The following is a 14,439-nucleotide window of genomic DNA, read 5'->3' as shown; positions in this document are numbered from 1 at the left end:
ACCAGAATCCAGTATATTTAATGCATCAAAATAAATACAATATTTGTGACTTCTTACCATTTATGGCTCTGTACATTAAAATGATGATGTTGAACAAACCCGACATACAAGGCATCATGTACATGACACGCCATATGAGAAACACTACAAAAGAGTGAAAGAATAAATAATTAAAACAACAAATGGTTTACAAAGACACTGTATTGTATTCCAATGTTGTTAGCTGATCCCATCTTTGATAATGCACTCTGAGGTGACCCAATACAGAAAAATAATAAACTCAAACTTTGTCATTTAGTCATTTAATGCTGTTAGATCATGTTTTGTAACTCCTATGAGGACATTAAGTACATTGTCATGTTTAGTAAAAACAGTAAGATGCATTAATAGTGCATAATAGTAGTGATGTTGCAGTTATTTGTTATGAGCTTTAACCACTAAGACAACAAGTCGACCCTGAAACATCCTTTTATGCAGATTCATGAAATATCTGGAGAGAATCTCTTGGTGTTGGTTGTGGTTGTGGATGTTTGCATGAGGATAGAAACTTCCTGTCTCTTAGCATGAAAATACATCATCAGGACTAATATTGTTGGTAGAATCACACTCTTGAAAGAACTTGAATATGTATGACGCACAACTAGATTAACATTATCAGTCAAATTTACATAAATATTAATATACCACACCTAAAGAAATATAAAGAATGTAAATTCAAGTCAAAGATTTGATTTATATCAAACCAAAATAAACAAATAAAATATTTTGTGACTTCTCACCGTTTCCGCGCTTGAATGTAAAATAAATGGTGATGATGAACCCAACCAGAATCATTCCAAATACTGCTATCAGTATGTATATCATTGTCAGATCCTCTACAAAAAGTGAAAGAATAAATAATTAAAACAACAAATGGTTTACAAGGACACTGTATTGTATTCTAATGTCGTTAGCTGATCCCATCTTTGATAATGCACTCTGAGGTGACCCAATACAGAAAAATAATGAACTCAAAGCTCGTCATTTAGTCATTTAATGCTGTTAAAACATGTTTTGTAACTCCTATGAGGACATTGAGTACATTGTCATGTTTAGTAAAAACAGTAAGATGCATTAATAGTGCATAATAGTAGTGATGTTGCAGTTATTTGTTATGAGCTTTAACCACTAAGACAACAAGTCGACCCTGAAACATCCTTTTATGCAGATTCATGAAACACCTGGAGAGAATCTCTTGGTATTGGTTGTGGTTGTGGATGTTTGCATGAGGATAGAAACTTCCTGTCTCTTAACATGAAAATACATCATCAGGACTAATATTGTTGGTAGAATCACACTCTTGAAAGAACTTGAATATGTATGATGCACAACTAGATTAACATTATCAGTCACATTTACATAAATATTAATATACCACACCTAAAGAAATATAAAGAATGTAAATTCAAGTCAAAGATTTGGTTTATATCAAACCACCAAAATACAGTATATTTAATGCATCAAAATAAATACAATATTTTGTGACTTCTTACCTGTTCTGCCTTCGTATATTAAATTGATGATGATGTTGAACATATCCATAAATAATACAGCTATAAAGATGATCATCCATTTCAGAGTTGTGACATCTGAAAGAATAAATAATTAACACAACAAATAGTTTACAAGGACACTGTATTGTATTCCAATGTCGTTAGCTGATCCCATCTTTGATAATGCACTCTGAGGTGACCCACCTAAAGAAATATAAAGAATGTAAATTCAAGTCAAAGATTTGATTTATAGCAGACCAAAATAAATAAATAAAATATTTTGTGACTTCTTACATCTGGCTTTGTATAGAATACAGATGAAGATGATGAACTCAACCAGAACCACTCCAAATACTGCTATCATGATGAACATCCTTGTCAGAAGCTCTACAAAAAATCAAAGAATAATTAATTAAAACAACAAATAGTTTACAAGGACACTGTATTGTATTCCAATGTTGTTAGCTGATCCCATCTTTGATAATGCACTCTGAGGTGGGTGAGGCTTCTTACCTTTTCTGCCTTCGAAGTTTGAATCGAAGATAAGCATGATGTTGAACACAACCAGAATACATACTAACATGTAGATGAACGTCCATTTCAGAAGCTCTACAAAATATGAAAGAATAAATAATTAAAACAACAAATGGTATAAATACAGTTTATTTAGTACGTGAAAATAAATACAATATTTTGTGACTTCTTACCTTTTATCCATTCGCAACTGAAATTGATGATGCCTTTTCGTCTGAAAGTGATGATGATGATGCAGACAACCAGTAATAATATTGCCATGAAGATGAGCTGATTCCCTACAAAAAAATGAAAGAATAAATAATTAAAACAACAAATGGTTTACAAGGACACTGTATTATATTCTAACGTCGTTAGCTGATCGCATCTTTGATAATGCACTCTGAGGTGACCCAATACAGAAAAATAATAAACTCAATGCTCATCATTTAGTCATTTAATGCTGTTAGAACATGTTTTGTAACTCCTATGAGGACATTGAGCACATTGTCATGTTTAGTAAAAACAGTAAGATGCATTAATACATTTAATGTGTTACAGCAGATATTTGTTGGTGTGATAACTCACTTATGAAGGGGTTGAAGACTTCTTCACTGCTGATGTTGCTGACTGGGTTTTCAAATGCACAGCTGAACCAGCTGAACCACAGCTCCTTTTCCACCTAGAAATTAGGAGAAAAACAATATTAATTAAAAGCTCATAAACCAAACATACAAATCTTTTGAGGAGCTCATTTTGTCTTTTTACAGTATGTCCAGATTACCAACAATAACATCAGAGACAACACAATGATGTGGCTAAATAGTGGATTACAGCATATATAGTGAAAAGCTGATGACTATTTAGCACGTCAGCAAGACTGAATTATCCAGTATAAATTATAGTATACTAGTATGATTTGGTAGAATACTAAAACCTTATTTGGGCAATCTCTAACATCTTTTTGATTTTTTCTCTGTATCACAAATAGATATAAAGTAATTAACAGAGAAACCTGTCAAGTTTTCTAATATCACATTTTTATCACATGCAAGATTGTATGGGAAACAAAAGAGATACAAAAACACTGTAATTGCTACATCTGGTGTATAGAGGACCAAAAGTGTCACATAAATAGTAATAAATCATTTCATTTATGAATATCTAATTGTACAATAAATACAGAAATTAATAAATTAATTTATAAGTTAATTAATGTGATGCTTTATTACTATTGCCATGACACATGTGGAGATATTAAGAGTTTTAAAATTGTCTGAACACTGAAGGTTTAAACTTGTAACGACATATCTTTGAATGTTTTGTGAAACTACAACATTCATATAAAATATTAGATTATCTCAACAGTTGTCTGTTAATTGGATAAAAATAAAAATGTCCAACCTTGTATCCAAATGCAGCTCTTGTTGTCACTTTTTATGACTTTACAGAGACAAGTCTGGCCCTTTCCATGATCTGACATCTTTATTTTCTGCAGGTTTGTTCATGTTGCTGTTCAGTTTATTTAATTATATATTGTTTATTTGCCAGAGACAATGCAAAACACATTTAACATACCAGATATGGTTAAAGCTAATTTCAGAAATATTCTAAACTGTCTAAATATCCTTAACTGCACAGCCTGGATTCTGCCTCAGCTGGTCACCAACTGATGCCTGAATATGTGAATCAATTTAAAAACTAGATTCTGGTTTATTCCTTCAACATGATTTATCTGTTACTGATGAGACACACAAACATCATTATCCTGTGTTTACCATTGTTATATTGTGCTCCTTGGTTGAAGACCACGTCGTGTTACCTGACGTCCACCAGTAGGTGACTGGTTCAGCACCTGTGGTGTCACCAGTACAGGTGAGGACACAGTAGGTCATCACACACCAAACAGAGATGGTGGGTTTAGAGACAGGAGCTGATAGAAAAAGAAACAAAAAGACATTTCCTTTGAATTTAGGGCCGTTTTGATAAACTAAGACAAACTTCATACACAATTCCTCCACTTACAGATAACCAGGAGTTGAGTCTTGCTGGTGACTTTGTTGTTGATCTCTACTGTGTAGCTGCCACTGTCGTCTGGAGTCAGTCCTGTGATCGTCAGCGCTCCAGTTAAAGTGTTCAGCGAACCACGATCTGCAAAAATGCACAGGTTTAGCTTCTAAACAGGGATTTTTAGTCATCTTACAGTATGTTGTCAGCTAGAGTCACTTATTTCCAGTGTTGGTCACATTAGAGTGGGCAGCTGGAGAAATATGCACTTTAAAACACTAAAAATGTTTATAGAACAGCTGATTTTCATACAAAAAAAGTTTTTCCCACAGAAAAAGCAAGTGAATCCCTTTTTATAACCCTAATTCCATTCATTTACTCATTGATAATTATATAATTAGAGTATTTAATTGGGTTTTACAGGAATAATGAAATAATAAATCTATGGATTGCAACATATTCAGATATTTGGGGATTATCTGCACAATTTACAGACTTTTTTGACCAAAAACACTTTAAATTGATATCTTATTTAACAGTACACCTTTAAAGGGCCTTAATATTTTAATAAAGGTGAAAATTCAGGGTTAGTATTAATTGTATTTGTCAAATTTATTGGGCTATACTCCTTAAAGAACTCAATTTGTGCAGAAAACACATTAAAACCCCTGTATTATTATACAATCCATTAATTTAGCCAAAATCTGGGATAAACCTATTAAATACTGTAAAATAATTCCTTAAAATATAAATTAAAATAAAATTCAAACGAAAATCTCAACCTAAATGTATTTGAGACTAATGTGTAAAATCCTTGATCTCTGGCTACCAAACAGCTTGATTTAGATTTAAGTGGTACCTTTGAATTGTCGGTAGGCGAAAGTCTCGTCTCCATTCCGAAACCACTCTATGGCAATACTGGGTCCATGTGTCCATGCTATGCTCTTGATGGGAGTCACTACAGAGTCTGTTGTGAGAACAGCTTTGTCACCTATTTTCCTGTAGAGTGGTTCTTCTGTAAAATAAAATAAAAACAAGTGAATGCAAATTTCTCTGTTTAAAATCGAGATGAAATGAAAAATGCTTTTTTAACACCTTAAGATCACATTGCTGATCATATTGTGCACCTATTTAACAATATATGCCAAAAAATTGTATCAAAGTATTATATGTACTTAAGCAGGCTTGAGCCAACCAATTTCATCCAATAGTCTCATAACATTCAGCCATCAATAATCTTTTCAACGTTCAAGTCAAATTCCTCCCAACGTTACGTACCGCCTGTCTGTCCTGTTTCACTCTGAAATACGTCACGATAAGGAAGTTAGATACTCTCGAAATGCCATTTCATCTGAACTTTAATCACTGAAATGTATTTTTTCTTTAATCAAGTATGTCCTGCTCTAGTTTTATATAGAGGGTTTTAAGGGCAGAAACTAAATGTATAAATACATAAATAATTATATAATCAAATGCTTAAATTAATGACTAATTATGTAATTTAATGCTTAATTATCACAATAAATAAATAAATCACAAATTAAATGAGAGATTAAATATATAAATGTTAAATTTACTTGTGTGTTTATCTATTTATTTTTTTATTTACATATTTGTATAATAATTTACTTATTCATTTATTCACACATTTATTAATCTATTCATAACTTTATTATTTATTTATACATTTATATATATATACTTTAATTTATCTATTGTGAAACTTGCTCCAGTGAAATGTCCAAAGTCAGGGGGTCGGACTCTGCCCTGTGATTGGTGGTTGAACTTGAATCAGCTGCTTTTGCCTAAATCAAGATGGCAGCACCTGGTGCAGATTTAAATTAAATCTTGTGTGTTACAATGGTAAACATGTCGGCTGTAGCTGAACAGATGGAGGCAAACGGCAGTTCCTGTACTTTGTGAGATCAGTTTGACGGCTTCGCTGAAGGAGTTAGAATGATATCAACCTCAACTGACACAGAAATTAATGATGCCGTATTCACGATCCTGCAGAGATAGTGCAGCAACTGAGGCTGCAGGCTGACCAATCAGAGGCTTTAAACTGTCCCCTGACTTTTGATGAATGAAGTTTACAGATTTATTTCACTGCAGCAAATTACACTATGAATAAATAAAAATATATATAAATAAACAAATAAAACTATAAATAGATACACAAACGTGTGAATACATTAATTAAGTAAATACATTAATATACAAATTAATAAATAAATACACAAATAAATTTAACATTATATATTTAATGTCTCATTTAATTTGTGATTTATTTATTTATAGTGACAATTAAGCATTAAATTACATAATCATTTATTTATTCATTTATTGAAGCATTTTATTATTTAATTATATATTTATTAATTAATTTAAGCATTTCATTATATAATTATTTATGTATTTATATGTTTAGTTTTGGCCATTAAAAGCCTCCATATAAAACCTCCATACATCGGAGCAAACCAGACACAACACACACACGCCTAAAAAAAATGAAACAAGGGAAGGATCCAATTACTTTTTAAATCAAATTAATAAATAATAATTTAAAAAATTAAAAAATTGAAGTCGCTGGTGGTGGTAGTTTAGTTCAGTGGTTCCCAGCCTGTAGGGTTCAGACCCCCAAAGGGTCAGAAAGGAAAGAAGAGAGAATATTCTGCTGCTGTGTTTATTTGTTTTTTCAAGCTTCATATTTGCTTTCCAGTGAAATATTGTATAATTTTACCTCTCTGGACCCACTAGCAATTCTATAAATGAGACCATCTGAAAAGTCAAGATGTCCCATCTAGATGCAGCTTTTTTGTCACAGGGGTCACAAGCCAAAAAGTTTGGGGAGCACTGGTTTGATCTTTAACACTGCATTGGATTTCATAAATACGCTTTTTAAAAAAAATGTTGTATAATAGAATGTGCTCTACTCACGATCAAAAAAGCTGGGTGCTGAATCCTTAAAGTATTGAAATTGAATAAAGAAAGGGATGAAAACAGCACACCTAGTCAATTGATTTTAATTTTGAATTGCCACACAAACGTTTCTGGCCAGGCTCCTTTCCTCAGCGTGTATGCTGGTAATCAACACAATCCACGACAGGTGGATCTAGTTATAGACATCCACAACTGACACAACGGGTTCATCCCGGCAGAGGGAGCTACACATATGAGTCATCATAATAAAAAAAATAAATTAAAATAAAAAATAACTTATGTCCAGTTCATAAGAAGACAAATAGAAATCAAATCTCATTCATGTGGCACATCATAGAAAATTATATACAGATCATATGAAGAAAATATTTTGAGTTCATAAAAGGAAGATGAAATCTCCTATTCAATCCATTGAGAGTGAAGGTATTCAGAGAGTGTGTTCGATATGTCTCCTTCTACACAATAACTATGTCCCTGTAGCCACCTCTCCTTGGAATATTCACAGTTTCTAAGAACATAGAATTATAACATCTCGCAGGAATCCAATAAACCCAAAACCAAATTCTGTTCAGTTCATGAAAAACAAATAAAAATAAAAAATACTACTACTACTAATAATAATAATAATAATAATAACAATAATAAAGATGATCAAAAACAATAATAATAAAAAATGAAATAAAATAAATCAAACAAATAAACGAAATAAATAAAATAAAATAAAATAAAACAAAACAAAATAAAATGCAAACACCTCAATCATGTGGCAGATTTTTCACATAAAACCAATGAAACAAATGATGAAGTATTATCTTCAATTCAATGAAATCTCTTCATTGAACCCCTCGAGAATGAGGATATTCGGGGAGTGTATCCAGTACGTCTCCCTCTGTAGAAGGATTCTGTCTCTGCCACCTCTCCGTGGCATATTCACAGTTTCAATGCTCATGTAATGTAAGTCCGATAAACTATGGTTATGGCTGGTAAAACACCTGGCCACAGATGGTTTATCGTCATGATTGTGGACGGAACACTTATGCTCACAGATCCTAGTTTTTAACTCTTGTTTTGTTTCACCAACGTAATATAAATTACATGGACATCTTAACAAATAAACAACATATTTGGTATTGCATGTAATCCTACCTTAATCTCCACACCAGATATCAGGTGGGTGAAATGATTTCCCTGAATCATAGCATAACAATGTACACAATTATGACAAGGAAAGTTACCACTGGGAATCTGAGATAAAAAAGTGCATGTAACTTTCAGGTAAATCAGTCTTCACTAAGAGATCACATAAATTGGAGGACCTCTTATAAAAATACCTGGGTGGAATTTGGAATGCACTCGCAATATGGGGGTTGCTCTCAAAAATATGCCAGTGTTTACTCATTACTTTTTGGAGTGGCTTGGAGATGGAACTGAATGTAGAAACTAATGTATAAAGTCTTTAATGTATAAAGTTTTGTCGACTAGTGGAAGGGAATGTTATGGACTTATGTGCAGACAGTAAACGACAAACTTTGCCCTCTAATCTTTTATAGTCAGAGATAAAAGCACTGGCTGAGTTGTTGAATAATGATGACATCATTATACACCATGCAGACAAAGGTGGGGCCATTGTGGTTCAGGATAAAACTTTATACATTAAAGAACTGGAAAGACAATTAAGTGATAGAGATGTATACATCCCTCTTCATACAGACCCCACTTTAAAGTTTGGTGCTGAAATTAAGACTGTCTTAAAACAAGCCCTACAGGAGGGACAAATCCATGAGGAGGAGTACAAATATGTGGTTAGAAAGAGAATAGATAATCCAATACAACCAGTTATTACACTCTTCCTAAAATTCATAAAGACTTGACCCTGTTGTGTCAGTTGTGGATGTCTATAACTAAGTCCACCTGTCCTGGATTGTGTTGATTACCAGCATACACGCTGAGGAAAGGAGCCTGGCCTGAAACATCCATGTGGCAATTCAAATTAAAAGCAGTTGACTAGGTGTGCTGTTCTTATCCTCTTCTTTTTTTTAAATGTAAAATCACAATCTGTAAACTAACTACAATTAACTATATGTCAAATAAGTACAATAGAGTAAAAAGTAGCGTAAATGACGGGGGCCAAAATTCACAGTGAGTCCACACAGTCATTTTGTGCAAAAATGCATTTAAAAGTTGATGTGAAGCTTATATGAGGCTTCAGCAGTCTGAGTTAGTCATATCAAGTGGATATCTGACACATTTACAGTCTTTTTAGCTAAAAATTCCCTCATTGTGTTTCCTCAGACAGTGTTTCCCTGTTGAGCTGTGGTGGAAGTATAGTAACAAAAAGAGGAACTTTGGCACTAAAAACACTGTAACGTTGAAAGATATCTACTTGATTTGACTCATTTGGTTGCTGAAGCTTCATATTAGCTTCAGATAAACTTTTAAATACATTTTTGCACAGAAGGAGGACTGTGGACTTTGTCCTCCATCACTTCCATTGTAAGTGCATTATGAAGGGATCTTCTAATGGTCAGTATGAACAGGAGGAATAATTACAGCAAGAAAAACATGTTTACATGTTCATTTGGGCTCCTGACTGTTGTTTTAAGACAGACTTGAAAAATCGTGAACCCATCCTTTTAACATATACTTACAACTACATTATAGTGTGTTATAAACATTTATTAAATGTTTATGTTTATAAATGTTTATATACATCTTATTAATACTAAATAGGGGGACTTAAAGTGTTACCCAAGTGCCTCAGCTAATTTCCAACACTGATTCTAGTCTATTTCCAGATTTATAAAACAGCCAAATATTCACAGTTATAAAAGGCGTCAAATATACATTTCTGTTATCACAGTTCATGTAAATGTGTACATGTGGTAAACAGAAACTAGACTCTATCTAACCTGAGGGTGTCGTCACAAAATTAAAATTAAAATCAAAAAATATAACACAAGCAATGCACAGAATCATAACATGATATTATAATTTTCTCACCATGTCAGTTAAAAAATTATAACAGTTAAAACAATTTAAATTATCCAAAACTTACTGTTGGCTGCCACTGCGGTCCATAATAGAAAGTAAAGCAGCAACATCTTCTTGTTCTCAGTTGGGCTTCAATAGCAGTAAGACACATAAATTCACCGTGATTCTGTTGATATTTAAAAACATATAAAAACATTTTTTTAAAGTATATATAGATTTATAAATGTATTCAGAGAGTTAAAAAGTAGGAAAGGCATCTGTTGACAGCTGTAGCTGAGAGTAATGGAGGAAGTAAAAGCAGCAGAACAACAAGAAGTGGTTCACATACATGACGAACTTCTGACTGAGCAGCTGTCATTTTATTTATATTTCATTAAATGTTTCAGTCACTCTGTAAGTTAGTGTCATAAAGAGAGAAGATCAGTTTCCTTAAGACAGAACTGTTGATTTACTGTTGCCTCTAAAACAAAAACATGAAGGAAGAGTGAAACAAAAGAAATAAATCAATAAAAACATTTCCTTCAGCTATTTTGATATGGAGGGTTTTAAGGGCCAAAACTAAATATACAAACACATAAATAATTATATGACTAAATTCTTAAATATATGAGTAAATATATAATTATAACAACAAAATGCTTAAATAAATGAATAGATAAATAATTGTGTAATTCAGTGCTTAATTATCACCACAAATAAATCACAAATTAAATCAGACATTAAATATATAAATGTTATTTATCTATTTATAACTTTCTTTCTTTCTTTCTGTATATATACTTCCATTTATCCATAGTGTAACTTGCTGCAGTGAAATAAATAAATGCGTCATCTTCATCCATCAGCAGTCAGGGGGTCGGACTCTGCCCTGTGATTGGTGGTTGAACTTGAATCTGCTGCTTTTGCCTAATTCAAGATGGCAGCACCTGGTGCAGATTTTAATTAAATCTTGTGTGTTACAATAGTAGATATGTCGGCTGTAGCTGAACAGATGGAGGCAAATTACAGTTCCTGTGCTTTATTAGATCAGATTGACGGCTTCACTGAATGAATTGGAATGATATTGACCCGACTGACACAGAAATGAATGAAGCTGTATTCAGGATCTCAGATCCTGCTGGTCTGTAATACTGTTCATTCACCAATCAGAGTCTTTACCCCGCCCCCTGACTTTTGATGGATGAAGTTGACACATTTATTTGTTTAGCTGCAGCAAGTTACGCTATGGATAAATAAAAGTATATATAAATGATGAAATTAGATTATAAATAGATAAATAAAAGTATGAATAAACTAATAAATGAATTAATATACAAGTGAATAAATAAATAAACATAAATTCAACTTATATTTAATGTCTCATTTAATTTGTGATTCATTTATTTATGGTGACAATTATTATTCATTTATTTAAGCATTATATAATTATTTATGTATTTATATATTTAGTTTCAGCCCTTAAAACCCTCCATATAAAACCTCCATAACTAGGAGCAAAACATGTCAACCAGACACAACACACACATCTTAAAAAAGAAACAATGGAAGAATTACTTTTTGGATTAAATTAATACATAATAATTTTTTTTTTAAATGAAGTAGCTGGTGTTTAGTCCAGTGGTTCCCAACCTGTAGGATTCAGACCCCCCAAAGGATCAGAAAGGAAAGAAAAGAGAAAAACTAAATGTTCTGCTGCTGTGTTTATTTGTTTTTTCTAGCTTCATATTTGCTTTTCAGTGAAATATTGTATAATTTTACCTCTCTGGACCCACTAGCAATTCTATAAATGAAACCATCTGAAAAGTAAAGAGGTCCCAACTAGATGCTGCTTTTTGGTCACAGGGGTCACAAGCCAAACAGGTTGAGGAGCACTGGTTTGATCTTTAACACTGCATTGGATTTTATATGTATGATTTTTTCAAAATGTAAAATCACAATCTGTAAACTAACTACAATAAACAAATCAATCAATCAAATAAATGGACTGGAGTAAAATGTAGTGGAGCATAAAGTAGCATAAGTGACGGAGTCATTTTGTGCAAAACTGCGTTTAAAAGTTGATGTGAAGCTTATATGAGGCTTCAGCAGTCTGAGTTAGTCATATCAAGTGGATATCTGACACATTTACAGTCTTTTTAGCATCAGATTCCCTCTTTGTGTTTCCTCAGACAGTGTTTCCCTGTTGAGCTGTGGTGGAAGTATAGTAACAAAAAGAGGAACTTTGGCACTAAAAAGACTGTAATGTTGAAAGATATCTACTTGATTTGACTCATTTGGATGCTGAAGCTTCATATTAGCTTCAGATAAACTTTTAAATATTTTTGGACAGAAGGAGGACTGTGGATTTTGTCCTCCATCACTTCCATTGTAAGTGCATTATGAAGGGATCTTCTAATGGTCAGTATGAACAGGAGGGATGATTACAGCAAGAAAAATAGGTTTCACTGTTTATTTGGGCTCCATTTGGACTATTTTAACACACATCTGTTAAATTGTGTCCTTGTCCTGAGAGGAGGGAGGTCAGCGGTTTCCGGCTGTGACTTTGACTAAATGTTTTTTCTATCTCTCTAATATTTGACAACGTGGAAACACGGTAATAAATTAACAGGTTAAATCTCCCCCTCTGTCTCCACATCAGTCCTGTAGTATAAATATAAACAGGTCTATATTCACCTGTAGACACATGAAGTCAAAGCTGTTCTCCAGCGGCTGTCCGGCCGAGCGGAGCCGTATTTAGTGTCTCAGACAGCGGGGAGAGCAGCGGCTCATCTCCGCCTCCTCCACAGGCTGATTCAGGCAGGAAAACCTGAAAAGTGTTGGGACACAGTAATAAAAACACTGTGCTGAACTACTGACGATCAGTTTACTTCAACTGTTAACGTTACTCCACACACTCAAACTCAACTGCAAAATGGCGGCAAATGTTGCAGCCGTTAGTTGTGAGTTCACTTTTGGCTCCAAACGACACTTTTAACAGCCAAACGACAGATTTCTGCTGTTTGTAGAGGAACTAATTTAACAGTAGTTAATAATAACAACATGAACAAAGAGCCATTAATGTGTAAAACATTGGAAACTGTCGGTTACATTACCTTAAGATGGAGAAAAGAATCTGCGTCACGATGCAAAAGAAAGTGAAAGTAAATTAACCTGGTTATTTTATATGACCAATGCAGGTCCAAATGTTTAATCATTAATAGCATCATAAAACAACAACAATCATATCAGCAAAATGACGCAGAACAAGAAGAAATGCTGCCAGTTTTCTATTGAACACCTTAACTATGGATACATATTCTTCTGCTTTTTCCCAGTAGCCTCAGACTTTTTTCCTTGGTAGGCTGCTCTTGTTTTCCGTTGGAACAATTAATAAGGCATCTGGATAATGGATGGGGAGGCACTGGCCCAAAAAAGGTTGAGAACCTTTACCGCCAACAAATGTCAGTTCCTGTGCTTTGTTAGATCAGATTGAGGGCTTCGCTATCCAATAGATATGGACTATCTATTTAACCAGAGGATGTGGTCACAAAATTAAAATTGAAATATAACACAAAACATGCACAGAAATATACCATGATATTAAAATTTTCTCAAGATGTCAGTTAAAAACATTTAAAATTATCCAAAACTTAATGGCGCTGACTCTCACTGTGATCCAGAACAGAAAGTAAAACAGCCATATTTTCCTTGTTCTCAGTTTGGCTTAAATACAAGTAAGACACATAAGTTCACAATGATTCTGTTGATATTTAAACATATATCAAGTATATAGAGATTTAAAATGTATTCAGAAAGTGGAAAAGTTGGAAAGTTTGCTGCTGACAGCAACTGAGAGTAAAGCTGACAATGAAAGGTGAAATGAGGGCAAGGTCCATGGATGTTTTTATAAGAGCTCTTATATTACATCCACGTCGAGATGAAGGAGACTATAAAAGTTTTATAGTGTCCTTGGGCAAGGTCATATCTAGGTCTAGATGGTTACCTTAGATTTGCAAATCTCTCGCGAGATTTGTACGTGTTGTTTTTTCATTGTGTGCGTTGTACAAAATAATTATGTTTTATGATATGACAACGCTGTGGTTAACTTCTGGTTAGGTTCAGGCACAAAATACACTTGGTTAGGGATAGTAATCACGAAATCACGATTCGGGATCACTCTCGTGAGATCTTTCGCAAATCCAGGGTTACTGTCTACACACCTGACGAGCCGCCGTCATTTCATATTTTATTACTGTATGTTTTAGTCACTCTGTAACTGTCATAAAGGGAGAAGCTTGATTTCCTTAAGACAGCGGTGCTTCGATTTACTGGTGCCTTTAAAATAAAAACATTCAGAAATTTGAGCGGAGCAGAAGAAAAAATAAATAAATAAAAAACTTCCTTCTGCATGTGGTTGCCTGGCAACTGGTCCCAGCCGATAAACCGTCTGGCACATAACTCCCATGGATGTATTATA

General features: G+C 33.5%; 2 protein-coding genes across 2 annotated transcripts in view; both read right to left on the bottom strand.

Moving 5' to 3' along the window:
* LOC137177281 (uncharacterized) overlaps positions 1 to 14,439 on the bottom strand; it is a 227,594-nt gene that overhangs the window by 54,179 nt on the left and 158,976 nt on the right. The window lies entirely within an intron of this gene.
* LOC137177452 (V-set and immunoglobulin domain-containing protein 1-like) lies at positions 1,662 to 13,405 on the bottom strand. The gene is made up of 11 exons (XM_067583791.1): positions 13,076 to 13,405; positions 12,657 to 12,789; positions 10,048 to 10,112; positions 4,912 to 5,067; positions 4,071 to 4,196; positions 3,824 to 3,978; positions 2,634 to 2,727; positions 2,240 to 2,344; positions 2,046 to 2,141; positions 1,827 to 1,919; positions 1,662 to 1,672 (listed from the first exon to the last, which is right to left on the bottom strand). Exons 3-11 carry the CDS (start codon positions 10,091 to 10,093, stop codon positions 1,662 to 1,664), a joined length of 882 nt encoding a protein of 293 aa, XP_067439892.1. The 5' UTR covers positions 10,094 to 10,112; positions 12,657 to 12,789; positions 13,076 to 13,405.

The sequence above is a fragment of the Thunnus thynnus genome, chromosome 24, assembly GCF_963924715.1.
Source record: "Thunnus thynnus chromosome 24, fThuThy2.1, whole genome shotgun sequence".
NCBI classification, from domain to species: Eukaryota; Metazoa; Chordata; class Actinopteri; order Scombriformes; family Scombridae; genus Thunnus; species Thunnus thynnus.
The sequence above is the reverse complement of the archived record's forward strand: the minus strand, read 5'-3'. Positions and strand labels throughout refer to the sequence as shown.

Coding starts and splice junctions, on each gene's coding strand:
- LOC137177452 (XM_067583791.1), bottom strand. CDS start 10,093: ATGTTGCTGCTTTACTTTCTATTATGGACCGCAGTGGCAGCCAACA. Junction 5,068..10,047: donor GACCGCAGTGGCAGCCAACA/GTAAGTTTTGGA, acceptor TTTATTTTACAG/AAGAACCACTCTACAGGAAA. Junction 3,979..4,070: donor GACTCAACTCCTGGTTATCT/GTAAGTGGAGGA, acceptor TTTTTCTATCAG/CTCCTGTCTCTAAACCCACC.